Below are 15565 nucleotides of genomic sequence, written 5' to 3'. Positions count from 1 at the left end.
CTGGATTGCTGACGACAATACACTTCAGCTGAAAAATAACTAAAAGTGATACTGAACTGTAATATTGACTCTTACTGTAAAGACACATCCTGTCTACCACTAATGTACTTTCCCCCCTCATTTCTATTGTATATCTAAAAAATAAAATCCTTTTTCTCTCTGTAATATGCATAATACAATAGTCCTTTTATCTATCTTCCAACGTATATTTTATCAAGTTTAATAAATATATATATCAGGATCCGCTAGGTGGACAAGGTGTTCAACGTGCGTTCATACCGCTCCTGCCTTCTCCCACCTTTTATACGTTTATCAAAAAGGAAAGACTTAATTTTTTATATAGATATATTCTCCAATCTGAGAGCTATCCACTCATTCTTGTCGTGTACGCGTAAATGTAGTGATAAGTGATTTATGACAGTTTTCTTCTCCTGGTGTATGAGCTCCTATATATCTTCAACTTCGACGCCCTAATTCCTTCTTTGCCACCTGCACAAGCTGCATTCCTCACCTGCTGCTATCGCTAGCGAAGGATTACCTGCCATGGAAACTGCACATTCCTGTACTACCACTGAAGCAGCCAAGCAAGACCCCCCCCCCACGACTTCGGATCCGGAAGGAAGGGCAATGGTCACGAAAGCTATGGACATGGAAAATAGGTCAGTCAATTCCAAATCTTACTCTAATGTTGCATCAAACGGAAATATCCTATCGTCCCCCAAAACACTGATTTCATACACGAATGCCACACTAGCCAGCAGTAAACCAATTAACACAAAATAACTACCACTGTTAGCAACGTCACTTCTCGAGAAAATGGAATTGTTATCTTCGCAACCAAAAAAAACATCGCACTAGAAGAGTATCTGACGGCTATCGCCAAAATTGTACCCACAAAAAATATTACTGACTCTTCCTGCATAGCTTGTACTATGCAGGTGTATTTCAGCCACATCTCATGGGCACAAACCGTACTGCAAAAAGGCGTCGATGTCGGCGATTATCACTTACAAGCAGCTCCAATTGCACTGGCCCTGACAAAAGTAACTGTATCAAATGTTCCCCCTGAAATTCCACATCAACTCATCAGATCCGTGTTATCAAGATACGGTTCTATGACAGGAAAAATACGCTCATTGTTGGCAGCCACGAAAAAACCCCTTATGTATTCGCTCATGTTAAAAGCTTTCAAAGACAGGCATTAACGCACTTTCCAAACAACGATGCATTACACGACCTCCCAAAATTAATCAGCACGGACATAAATGGAATAACCTATACTTTCTACTTATCTTTCTGATCTCAGTGCTTCTTCTGTCCTAAATATGGTCACATTAGGAAACAATATCCCTATATTACCTATTAGTAATATAGGGACATTGTTCAACAAATGTCCCAACTCAGAATAGCAAACCAGTTGAACAGAACAACATCGTACGCGAAGAAAATCCAAGCATATGAAAAATTAAACAACCAGAAAACTCTCTCCCCATCAGAATCTCAGAGCCAAAAAAATCCCGAACCGGAAAAGACAAGGTTCTGTCGAGTAATGAGATCCAAAGTTCTGATAACGAAGTCTTACAGCACAAACAGCATGAAAACACGGATCCTTCCAACAGAGATGCCCAACCATAATACCCTGCATGTGTTCAATATCTACATACCACAGCAGGATGCCATGGCATCACAATTCTTGGATTTCATTCTAAACCATCTTTCCAGTATTGACCAAGAACATATCATAATAGCTATAGACTTTAATTGCACTCTTGACCAAGAAAAAGACAGACGACTTCAATATACTGAACACCATAGGTCATTAATAAACCAAGTTCAAACACTAGTAAACAATAATGAACTCATTGACGTCTTTTAGCATCAACATCCAGATGAGAAGTCACACATGGAGGTCAGCAACCACAGCAACCAATAGGCCACTCTACCAAGCATGACTGGACAGATACTACATATCCAAACACACTATTCCTATAGTTAGAAACATCTCACACATTCCTTCCTACATCTCAGATCATTGCTTCATCAAGCTGCAACTTTCATTATCGTTGGAAGCATCCAAATCAGGAAGTGCCTATTGGATCTTCAATAATACCCTCCTGAAAGATCCAGATTACATAACAAATACTCAGGATTTAATAACTAACCTCACTCATTTGAAGGGAAATACAGAACCAATGAAAACATGGTGGCCCCACCTAAAATCACAAATAAAATCCTTTACGCAAATCTACAGTCACCAGAAGAATCATCAGAGAAACATTAGCATCAGACAACTAGAAGAACAGCTCAAGTATCTCCCAGAAGAAAGCCCTGAATATCATTCATCCCTCCAAGCAGTGCAAAGAAAATCAGAATTATCTGCAAAAGGTGCCCTACTTAGATCACGGCACATACAGATAAATCTTTCAGATATTTTTTCTCTTTGGTAAAAAAAGTACCAGGCAGAAAACTGCATCTCCTCTATTAGACTTCAAGATGGCAACATCCTAGAAGATCGAAGTAAAATCACTACTTAAATCCTACAATGCGCTACAAGAATGCATACAGCTCCACAGGAACATCCCATCATGCCATTCACGAAATACTGAAAGAAACAAAACAAAAAAATCTCTGCAAAAGATCGGAACCACTTAGAAAACCCAATCACTCTAGATGAACTGAAAACTGCATGCACAACCTTGCCAAAGAACAAATCTCCTGGCCTTGATGGTCTCACAACAGAGTTCTTTCAAGTCTTCTGGAATCAACTCAGACCACTTCTCAAAACATTGCAAGAAGCCTACCTCAATGGGCTCCCACAAATCGTCACGACCTCAGTAGCACGATTGATACCAAAGAAAGGGGGGGGGGGACCACATGGATATCCAAAACTTGCGCCCAATCTCCCTAATTAATATCGATTGTAAAATCATTTCCAAAGTTACAGCAAACTGAATAAAGCCAACACTGCCTGAAGTTATTGGCCAACATCAAACGTACTCTGTTCCAGGAAGATCAATACATGATAACCTCCATTTAATAAGAGATCTCATCCACATCGCAAACAACTAACATGAAAACTTAGCACTCGTCAGCCTTGATCAGGAGAAGGCTGTCGACAGGGTAGAGCACGAGTACTTTTATGAAGTCCTAAAGGCATTTGGCTGTGGTTCTCTCATCATTGAAACAGTGCAATTGCTATACAGAGATGCACACTTCTGTTTAAAAATCAACAACAGGCTCACACGCACTTTGTCATACACTCGAGGGATCAAGCAAGGATGTCCTCTCTCTCTCTCTCTCTCTCTCTGGACAATTATACACACCGGCATTAGAACCCTTTTTAAAATGGGTACACGACACCGTCATCTCCAAACGAACAAGCATAATAGAGCCACATCAAAAATAACCCTATCGGCATATGCCGATGGCTTCACTGTAATAGTCAAGAAGATATGACAGTAATCGAGGAAGCACACAGTCTATATGCACAAGCCTCAGGGGGAAATTAAATTCTGCAAAAACCACTGGCTTGTGGTCAGTCAAATGGAAGGCTAGAAATGATTCCCTGATCGAATGTACCTGGTCAAGTGAAGGACAAAAATACTTAGGTGTGCACCTTGGCAACACCAAAATATATAACACACTGAACTGGACCCAACTGCACAACAGTTTTAAACAGGTGCTAGGTAAATGGAACAGCATTCATTCTCTGTCCTCGCTTAGAGGAAGAGTACTAATAGTTAATCAGATGACTGCGAGTGTGTTATGGCATACTCTCAAAGCACTCACTTCTCCTGAAGAATTTCTCCACCACATTCAAAAGGCAATCAAACGTTTCCTCTGGAACAAAACTCATTGGACAACATACCCTCAACTCTGCAAGCCACTCAGTAAAGGAGGTCAAGGCCTGATTTCCGTTGAAAAAAAAAAAAAAGATTAGATCCTTCAGGATAATCCTCCTCCTAAAGACACTTCAATGCAATCACACTTCTTTAACCACCTTCGATTACATCACGAAATCATCCACCAGAGGACTTACACTTTCCACAATCCTCCGAATGGCCAGTCCTGCACCAACTCCTCCTAAACTACCTCATTTTTACAGAGATGCTCTACAGTGGTGGAAAAACACAGAAATTCATCACACTCTGACAGGATCAACAGAGTCAGCTGTACTTACAGAACCACTATTTTCGAACAGAAACATAACAAGTCTCACAACTGGCCAGCACTTTCTTTTCCGTACATGGAACTGGGTAGGAATACGAGTCATAGGGGGACCTCCTAACCCCGACCCTAATATGGAAAACATTCATAAGCTTACCAATGAAGAACCCAAAAACTGAAAAGCAATATCAACAGAAGCTGCTATTATAAAATCCTTTCCAAATATCGCTACCTCTCAGGGAATCAGTATTCCTTCTAGAAAATGCTTAGAGCCAATATTTCATCTTGTGCAATCTGATTCTTCCCTCCAACTACAAGAAAATATACCACTTCCTTATGTCAGTGTCTCCAACCTCGCCCTTCTTATACTCATCCTTAACCGTCTCATCTACAAGGCTGCATATGCCACTCAGTTTTCAGTGGGATCTTCCATATAAATCGAAGTGTGCCAAACCAGATTCCGACATACAGTTGAGACTATGGCATAACATCCTGCCAACTCCTTCTATGTTCTACAAATTTCAGCTCAAAGAAATGGATCTGTGTCTATTCTGCAAAGTTTTAGGTACCTTGGAACACACATATCTAACCTATCCTTCAAACAAAGCGATGATAACCTATTTCCTGATATATAGCCTCTAGCACCTGTAACTACGCACACAGCCAATAAGACTACTGGAATTTAGTCCATACAGAAGAAAACAGACATAGAATATGCAATTTCCTCTTACTCTGCGCTAAGGCTGTCATCTACAGCTTCTACCTAAAATACACAAGAAATAACCAGCACCCATCCATCACCGAATCGACACAAACCCTCATGTATATTCTCCGTCGGAAACTACAAAGCAGGCTTTCACTGGAACTTAATTACTACAAAGAAACAAGAACTGTCGCGAAATTCATAGAGGAGTGGAACCCAATTGGTACCTTGTTCTGGATGGACGACGACAATACACTTCATCTGAACGAAAACTAAGAGTGAAACTGAACTGTAATGTTGATTCATTTATTGCACTTTCTATTGTATATTCGAAAGAAAAATCTTCCTATCTCTGTAATATATATACTTATATACTTATAATATGTCCTTTGTTACCTATCTCCTAATGTATATTTTATCAAGTTAAAAAACAATCGTCTATCTATCTATCTATATATATATATATATATAAGTTTTTTTACCTTGGGAATAATGTATATTAGGGTTACCAAGTAATTTTATAAACTTGGTTATTTTACTCCTAATCCCAAGTAAGCAAACAGTTAAGTTTGCACCTGAACGTAGTTCAAGTCTAAAGGTGGTGCAACACCAGGGCAACTCATTGTAAAGGTGGGTAAAGCTCTGATCACTATTCTTAGTATAAGGCTCTGTATTACTAAAACCTTGGTATTTAGGGTCTAGCTACTCACTGAAGAGACCTCAAAAAAGGTTGAACCGGTCTGGGTAGTGACCCCACCCATAATGTATTGCAGTATCCATCTTTTAGTGAGATGTGCTTTACATTATGGAAAATACTAAGAATAGTGATCAGAGCTTTACCGACCTTTACAATGAGTTTCCCTGGTGTTGCACCACTTTTAGACTTGAACTACATTCAGGCAAAAATTTAACTGTTTGCTTACTTGGGATTAGGAGTAAAATAACCAAGTTTATAAAATTACTTAGTAACCCTAATATATATATATATATATATATATATTGTTATTAGGATTGACTCAGGATGTATACATTTTTGAAATTAATATTTAACTCACTAGAACCCGAGAAAGTATAACACAAACTTTAATAAATCACAACTAGTTTCATCGGTGTCCCGACTTCTTCAGGTGAGTAAGAAATAACACAAAACTTATAAAACTAACAAGGTAAAAAACATGGACTTTTCAGCTTAATAAAAAGAAGAAGAATAGCAACAGTCATATTTGAATTAGTCACCGCGTGCTATTGTTAGCATGAGTTGAATGTGTGTGACAGCTAATTTTAGAGCGCCAGTACTGGATTACTGCGCTATGGGAATCAGGCAAATTGTAGCTCAGATTGTTGTTCATGTTTGAAGGGTCCAGAACTATTTCTTTGGATTCTATAATTCGTCTTTCAAATTCATCCTTGCATATATATATAAATTGGTTGTGCGGTCCCAATCAACTTGGTGTTGACGTTCTTCGAGGTTAGAAGAAGAAGTCGGGACACCGATGAAACTAGTTGTGATTTATTAAAGTTTGTGTTATACTTTCTCGGGTTCTGGTCAGATATTTTATTAATTTTATAAGTATATATATATTTTTATTATTTTTTTCCAGTACGGAATGCTAGGAAAACATCTTATTTAAATTGCATAAATAATGGTACTAACAATGTGTTTTACATCTTTTTCACATATATATTTACAATGATTCATTTAAATTTACAATGATTCACTTTTTATTAAATCTGGGAGGCATTTCTGATTTCTTCCTCGAAGCTTTGCAGAGCTTGTTTGAGGAAGATAATAGATGGCGGTGGTTTCGTGGTTTTGTTTCTATACTGGTCGCAAGCCAGGTGTTGATTTTACTGTTAGTAGGTACGTGCTTGGAAGACTAGAACGTGTGTGTGTGTGTGTGTGTGTGTGTGTGTGTGTGTGTGTGTGTGTGTGTGTGTGTGTGTGTGTGTGTGTGTGTGTGTGTGTGTGTGTGTGTGTGTGTGTGTGTGTGTGTGTGTGTGTGTGTGTGTGTGTGTGTGTGTGTGTGTGTGTGTGTGTGTGTGTGTGTGTGTGTGTGTGTGTGTGTGTGTGTGTGTGTGTGAGAGAGAGAGAGAGAAAGAGGAATTTCTGTAATTTTCATTCTCGTTATAATATTTATACAGCGCCTGTTTCAGCTCTCTGTAGGTCCTTAGGTTTCTGTCGTCGAGCTATAGTTTGTTTTTCATGTCAGGTACGTAGAAGTTTTGTATGGCTTTGCCGTAGTGATTGTTGTACTTATATGTTATGTAGTTTGTTGACTGTGGTCTTGTTATCTGATATGTTGGGTGAAATATTGTTTTAACATGACTGTGTAGTGGCATAAGTATTTCACCTTAAATATTTTGTGTTCTGTCCATGCTGCCCGCATAAGTGTGGGTTGTTCCTAGAATATCAGTTTTACCATTTTATCTTACAACCATTGTAACCTAATAATAATAATAATAATAATTTATTATTATTATTATTATTATTATTATTATTATTATTATTATTATTATTATTATTATTATTATTATTATTATTATTATTATTATTAAAGCTAACCCAAGCTTCGAAGTAGGTGGGATTAACTTGCCTCACTTATCTACAAGTAATCCTTATAAATAAGCAGATGCAGAAATTTGTATGAATAATCACTCTTTCTCAAACTTTAAAAATAAAAAATAAAATATATATATAAATAAAAATTAATGAGAAATAATAATTGTAATTATTACTATTATTAATTGTTATTATTACAAATGAGAAATAATAAAATGTTAAAAAATTTTAATTAATAATTAAAAACATCTGTAATAATCATCATTATGAATATTATAATAATATACGTTATAAACAGTTATTGTTATTATTATTTAAAAAAACTTTATGTATTTGTTATGCATAATTGTGTTCATATAATGTATGTAATTTATCTGAAAAAAAAATGTGATTTTTATATTTTTCTTAATTTCTATAATTTTATAATGTAATTATTATATGTATGCAAGACATAATAAAGTGTTAAAAAAATTAAAAAAAATTATTATTATTATTATTATTACTATTATTATTATTATTATTATTATTATTAAACGAGTATCTCCGTGTAGGCGGAAGACTTATCAAATTCACACTAACCTTTATACACACAGTACCTCTACTTGAACTTGATCAGTGTCAGGGCATTCATAACGAATTCTGGCAATCCATTCCATCACCCACTACTCTCCAAACAAGAAATCTAGTTCTCACACTCCTACATAACTTCTAGGGGCGACTTCTAGTTCTCTTTCTATTCGTCATGTATTGAAAAATTTTCTTTGTGTCGATCTTATTAGTCCCCTCTATTCCGTCTCTGAATTATACTTTGCAACCCAGACACTTTCAACATACCTTCATACAGAGCATTCCACAGACCTGTCAGCTTAGTTACTCATCTTGGAATCCTCTCCACTATTTCCTGGTCCTTAAGAAATCCAGGTGACGAAATCTCTGCAATAGGTAAGATCCGACCGAATCATGGTTATACTGTTATGATAAAATTATCTCCGCCAGTAACCTAATTCTTCAAAACAACAGTATGAAGTTTTAAATCAGCAACAATTTAAGGATTTTGTTATAATTGACCTCCTTGAAATTGCACCTACAGAAAATCTAACGGGGACGTAGTTTAAAGTTAAGTCACCCTACTGGCATCCTTTATAGCAGGGATGTCAAACACGTTTACCTCCAAGGGCGAAATTAATAATTATACATCAAGTCGCGGGCCGCAACAGAAAAAAAAAAAAATCTCGAAATAAAGAGGAAACAGATTTTTTGATATTAAGAGTATATAAGTACCAAACACAACCATGTTACAAAAATACATATAAAAAATAAAGTTTACATATTTGAATAAAATTATACATACAATTTTTTTGAAGAAACTTGACAACGTTTTTCATTAACGAAATCTTCAAAATTTGGTTGAATTTGTTGAGCGGTAGTTATTTTCAATATTGTTTGCACATGCTGGTCTGTTAATCTTGATCTTTTCGCAATTTTATTATTCTTTAAAGTTGAAAATAGTTGTTCGCATGAATATGTGCTACCGAACATAGATAAAATACTCCTAATTGCATATGACACATTGGAGTATCGATCGACTGATAAATAATTATAGAACTTTGGAATTCCAACATCCATATACTTTTGTTTCAATACAGAATCACACTGAATTTCGATTAATTCCAACTGTAAATTGTCATCAACAGTTTCAACATCAATCGATAGAGGAGAAGTAAAGAGGTGAAACTGATTGTCATATTTCTTAAAATCTAAAAATCTTCTTTCGAATTCATTTTCTAATAACTTAATTTGATTGGCATAAAAATCACCGAAATTTCAATTTCGGTGATTTTTATGTCATTTTTTTTTTTTGTAATAATGCCATTATTATTTTTGTAATAATGATTGACAACATTCAAAATGGGATAAATTTTCTTTTTGAATTTGTTTTTGCCAAAGTAATAATTCTGTTTGAAAATGTTAATATTGTCAAATAACATGCTAAGTACTTGATGTTTGACTTGTAGCTAAAGATTAAGTTGACTAAGGCAATTTGTAATGTCAACTGAAAAAGCCAGATTCTTTATCCATTGATCATTTTTTAATATTTCACATTCATAATTTTTCGATTCTAAAAAAATGGTAATTTCGTCCATCAATTCGAAGAATTGTTTTAAAACTTTATGACTGGAAAGCCATCTAATTTCTTTATAATAAGGTAGATCGCTATATTCACTTTCTATATCTTCTAGAAAGTTACTAAATTGACGACGATTAAGCCCACGTGCACGAATATAATTTACAATTTTACTGACATTTTTTAGGACATGTCCAATATTTAAAACTTTGGAGCACAGCGTTTGTTTGCTGATGAATAATGCAATGAAAATGTTGAAAATTATTGTTACCTTGTTCTTTGCATTTTTCTTTTAAATTTGAAACAACTTCTTTAACAACACCAGTCATGGCAGGAGCACCATCAGTTGCAAGACAAACTAGCTTTTTTAACGGTAAATTGTATTCATTCAAAACTTCCATAAGGGCATCAAAAATATCAACTCCAGTGCTTGTATCGTGCATAGGAATAATTTCTAGACGTTCTTCACTTACTTTTAAGTTCATATCACATCCACGAATAAAAACAGCCAGCTGAGCGATATCCTGTATATCTGTACTTTCGTCAATTGCAAGGGAATAGGTCTGAAATGTTGGAATTATTGATTTTAGTTGATTCCTTAATTTCCCAGGTATATCATCAATTCTGCTAGCAATAGTATTTCGAGATAAGCTTATATTTTTAAATTTCTTTAATTGATCAGGACATTACACTTCAACTGCTTTAATAATACATTCGCGAATAACTCCCCTGCAATGAATGGTTTCAACTTGCTTGCAATCAAATGTGATAACAAATAACTGGTTTTTACCGTAGCTGTTATCTTCAATAGGTTTGGTAAATACACTTTGTTGATTTTGAAGTGTCAACTTTAATTCTGACAATTTATCTTCACGAAGTTTCGCAACATATTTGTCATAGTTTTCTTTATGATTTGTATCGTAATGCCTTTTAATATTATATTCTTTGCAAACTGCAATAGATTTCTACACATCAGGCATCATTTTTTTTCCCCCTTGAATACAAAAATATTGTAACTCCCATTCTTCTTGAAAACTACGATGTTCTTCTTCGATTAATCGTTCTTTACTCGTACTGGTTGAAGGTTTCGACATTATTTTTATAAATTCTTTATTAATTATAAAGAAAATGCTACACTTTCTCACGACTTAAAAATTGCTAACGGCTAGCCTCCGATTGCTGTGGTCAGCAGATGTAGACTTGCTCGTTAAAATTCAATAAAATTCGATATTTATGCATTGGTGTAACAAGATTTTTTGAAATGACAAATAGAACATTGTTTCCTTTAGAAATTGCAGAGTACTTTGGCGTATAAAATAATCTTAGCTGGAAATGTTAATTTTTTAAATATGTTTATTTAATTCGGTGTTGTCAGAAGTTAAATAACCATATTGGTTACAAAGTTTGGCGGGTTGCATGTTACTTATCGGCGGGCCTCATGCGGCCCACATGTTTGACATGCCTGCTTTACAGCCTAACAACATTAAAACCATAAAACAGCTATCCGAGAAGAATTAAAAAAAAAAAAAGGGTTGTCATGACCCGTTCCTAAAATAGTTTGTATTACAAGGAAATCTGAAAGAGATAAAGCCAGCAGACTTTATAAAAAGTTCCCAAGAAGTTGAATGCCTCGCGTAACAATGCACTAAGTTTCCTGTAAGAGTATTTATCACCTTTCTAAAAGAATCTGCTGTACTGAACTGTACCAGGCAAAAACAGAAAGAGAAAAAAAAAAGCAATTTTTGTGGATGGATGGAATGATAATCTCGAGGAAGTCACAAACTTCAAAGTCTGTATAAATCAAAAACTCAAGAAACATGGATAAGCTGCCTCAGTGAAAGCAACAGACTTGTAATCACATCTAAAGGAATCGGAGATAACAAAAATAAATCTGAATCATCAAACAGTTTTAATACCACCAGAATACGTCTTTGATTCGCTCGATGCATGGAAGATATAGATCAAATATAGATCAAATGATGGGACTTTTCTCCTGCATGTTAAAATTGGAAGCAGTTGAAAATTCTGACTAATGTCAATAGCTTATATGAAAGATCACACTGGTGATATTAAAATATTGGTCCTAAAGAAAATATCCGTTAATAATGACGAAGCACCTGGCAACCAAATTTCTGGCTTTCAACGACATAGATCCTGCCGACAAACAAAAAGAGGTGGTGTAATACTAATGTAAAATTTGTATGATGTGTATTTAAATCATTGATCTTATGCTTTAATTTACTTATGCTCCTCTATATGATGTTTCTTAACTATTATTTAATTTCTTCTCAGTCGCGCAATCAACTCTTGGCCGCCACTTATTTTACTGATAGAGTGTGCAAACTTAGCTGACAAAGGGATTGCCTTTGGCATGAGCCAATTCCTTTGTTTCAATTCTGGTGCTAATCCTTCTTCATTAAGAAAAATTTATATGATTATGCTGCGTCATCCAAAATTCTAGACAAGAGGAAACTTCATTGTCAAGAATTTAGCAATCAGAAATGCACACTATTTCTTAAATCTATATTTTCTGTTCTAAACTTTAATGTCATACAAATCTTAAATCTCTCTGCAGTCGTAGCTATCTTTAAACGTTAATTCCCCACAGATTCAAATTTTCATGAGCAGTGCATTGAGCCCAAGATCAGATAGGCTATTTGATTGACAAAAATGGATTTATTCATTGAACTAAGTAAGATACAAATAACAACATTTAGGTGGTTAAAAACTTAAGCTATCAAGAAGGCTAACGTTAGTCAACAAAACATTTCCAGGACATTCTTTACATCTCATTACACAATTCTATATCTCTTATAAAGCTAAGTTTAAACTCCTTCTAATTGCTTAACATTTCCAACTAATCATTCAACAATTCTCAGAACTAGGAACTAACAAACTATACATGCTATAATTCATTTAACACAGTTCCTTACAATTCTCAATCCTATAACTTTACGGTTCCCCGTTAAGATTCTGGTTTTCTAAAGTCCTATCACGCACTGTAAATCTAGTAACTAATCAGTTGTTTTCTCAGATTCCTATTACTGCTCTCAGTACACAAGTAAATTGAATAAGATACTACTTTACCGGGGATTCTGCAATTCCTTGGCTTTCTCCTAGATCGTGTGTACGATGTCTGGGTCTAGTTGATCCTGCATCTGCATAGCTCTTCCGAATAAAACGGACTTGCGGGTTCTGTCACGACTCGGTTTCTCCGGTGTAGACAAATCTGGTCTGCCGCGATCGGATCAAATGGTCCTGCATGACTTCTTGGTCTACACTGCATTCTCCACAGAGTCGAGTTCTGCACTCGAACTGCATTTCTGCTTGATCGCCGAGCTGCCTACCGACGTCGTCCGCTTCAATCGTACTCCTACCACCGTCCTCGGGAACTTCGGAACTAGATGACCAGCACAACGGGAAAACAGGAAGAAAAAGATTCGAATTCGAGCCCAGCTCTATATATTTTTGTCGCGATGTCCTCCCTCTTACATTACGTTCTTTCTCTCAGCACCTAAATTTTCTTGCACCCAGTGCCGTCACCCCTCCTAGCGTGTTTACGGGACTCTTCCACGCGCAATTTAGTCATTGTGTACGTGACTGTCTCAGGCCTTCATTCCTAATCTGCTTAGTTCGCTAGTAGTTTGACTCAGATATTCGCACACTAATATAATCCTTAGGTATTTTCAAGTTCTGATAACTTCACAAGAACTAATAACAGTACAAGGCATAAGGAAAATATTTAAGTTATGAACTTTATCGATATTTCACAACCAACTTTAATTTTACTAATGTACAAATATTGCTCCTAGGATTTTGTTACTTGTTAGATCTGAATGAAATAATTTAGAATAAATTCTCTTTCGTTCAGGATTTAACACTAATATTAGGAGAACAGACATTAATAGTAAAAGAAACCGTCTGTAAAACTCAACATACTAAAGACATTCGTATCGAAGTGATTTATGCTGCCAGTCACAGTGATATACCTAATTCTAAATGCTATTTACAGGTTACCAAATTTAAACTCGTTAAAACTCCTGCATGAACTAAACTGATGTTTAATTCTTGTAAATAGTTGGATAGTTTGACTGTTGAGATAACTTTTGAGTGTTTAAGCCACAGCCGGCCAACTTCGATTACCAGATCTCAATATTTAGTGATTTTTTCCAATATTGCTTGATGTTGTTATCGGTGTGTACTACGATGTCAATAATTCAAACTTGTCGAAGTTCAATACTTGTGATGTCAGGTCTGCTTTCCCAATGCCGATCAGTTGGTATTGTAAAGTCGCAAAGAATTTTTGGTATTACGTTTTCCAATACTGTCTCTATTTTATGCTGCCAACAGTTATCAGAAATAGGAAAACTATATGTTTTGCATACGTGCCAATGAATTATTTTTTGCCACTTGATCATGGTAGTATTTATAACCAGCTTGGGCTATATTGCTGCAGGTACTGATTAGATGTTCTACAGTAGCGTTTCCCAAACTTTTCCAATGACGAAACACTTCACAAATTCTGAAATTTAACGGAATACTTGGTTGGAGTCGAGTATCATCGGTCTCATATTCAATGTAAAGCTAAGCGCACACTATCGCCGAAGCAGCTGTATCGCATCGCAAAAATGCGACAGCGCACACTACAGGTATGCCTGGCCGCATTGCATCGCATTGACCTTACTTGTGACTGCACGTTTCCTAGAATAGATACCTCCGTACTTCACTCGCGTACAGAGGTGTCGACAACCGCGAGCGGCTGAGTCAAGACCAGCGCGTTGGCCTTAATAGCACAATCCATGTGCAGAGTGAAGAGCTCCTGATTTTCAAACATGCTTGAACTTGTCGCAGCATTTAAAACCATTCCAGGCTCATATTAATTTTGATAATTTTTCACGGAACACGTTTTCACTTTCCGCGGAACACAGTTTGGGAAACCCTATTCTACAGTCTCATCTTTCTGATCGCATATCTGTATTTGCTGTTATTATTGATGTTCAGAATATTTTGCTTTGATGACATTAGTTTGTGATGCCTGTTCTTGAGCGGCTAGAATAAATCATTCTGCTTCTTTTTTAATATATCCATATTATAGCCATTGTCACTTCTTGGTCATGTCAATTTTTTTCATAGTATCTCGAAGAAATTTCCCATGCAAGGGTTTATTTTTCTAGCGCAAGTATCGGCTATTTGGCTGTTCGTTTTCGTAATCGGATTTGTTTTCTATTGCTTTTAGAAGGTCTTCTTGTGAAATAGCGTGAAGCATTTTCTCAGTGATATTGTCGATATAATTTTTTAAACTAATTTCTTGTTCTTCCACAGTCTGTCTCACTTTCAGCAGACCATGTTCACCTATTCTTCTTGGCAGGTACAGCGGGTCAACATTGATGTAATGCATGATGCATAGTCATGAATTTTCTGGTTTCGCAGTCCAGTTTTTCCAGGTCTTCTTTTGTCCAAACTATTATGCCAACCATGTGTCGGATCATTGCTATAGCCCAATAGATCATTGCTCGAATTGTGTTTAATCCGTGAAGTTTTGTTTTCAGAATATTTCTAACTCTTTTGTTGTATTCCGCTGTTGCCTTTTGTTTAACATTCGATAGCATAATATTACTGGCTTCTAATAGTCCTATGTATTTATAGTATTAGTCGAAATTTCTTTTATATATTTCTCTTGATCAAAATTAAAATTGTCACAGTTGTTTCTATTGACTTGACAAACACATTCGGCCAGCATACATGAAACTATTAGAAAAGTTAATACGTACTCGTAAGAGGGTCGTTTTCATTCCAGTAGCTCAGTGGATGTGGCGTTTGTACACCAATGCGCTTGGCCGCACAAAGGAAGACTTGGTTTCGAGTATAGTTGGCGACTAGAGGAAATTTTTCTAAGCCTTTTTTTCGACCGGTTCCCGAGTTAGTCAATCTCTGGCACGGGCAAGCGGGTTTTTTCACCCGGAAACTCGGGATTTTCGTCCTGTAAACTCAAGAAAATCGACCGTAGAAC

At 36.0% G+C, this 15565-nt stretch overlaps 1 protein-coding gene across 4 annotated transcripts in view; it reads right to left on the bottom strand.

Annotated features, from left to right (window-relative positions):
• LOC150096138 (uncharacterized) overlaps nucleotides 1–10267 on the bottom strand; it is a 205330-nt gene extending 195063 nt beyond the window's left edge. For 2 of the 4 annotated variants that reach the window (XM_090408912.1, XM_090408911.1), the window contains exon 1: nucleotides 9827–10267. In XM_090408912.1, coding sequence (XP_090265038.1) covers nucleotides 9827–10040 — 214 coding nt within the window. In that variant the 5' untranslated portion in view covers nucleotides 10041–10267. The remainder of the gene's footprint in view (nucleotides 1–9826) is intronic. The other 2 variants (XM_090408915.1, XM_090408913.1) reach the window with 2 other exon arrangements.
• Between the last annotated feature and the right edge of the window lie 5298 nt (nucleotides 10268–15565).

This window comes from Typopeltis vanoorti, chromosome 19 (assembly GCF_054136105.1).
Source record: "Typopeltis vanoorti isolate ZY-2024b chromosome 19, IOZ_Tvanoo_1.0, whole genome shotgun sequence".
Classification (NCBI taxonomy): Eukaryota; Metazoa; Arthropoda; class Arachnida; order Uropygi; family Thelyphonidae; genus Typopeltis; species Typopeltis vanoorti.
This window is presented reverse-complemented; position numbering and strand designations above follow the sequence as displayed.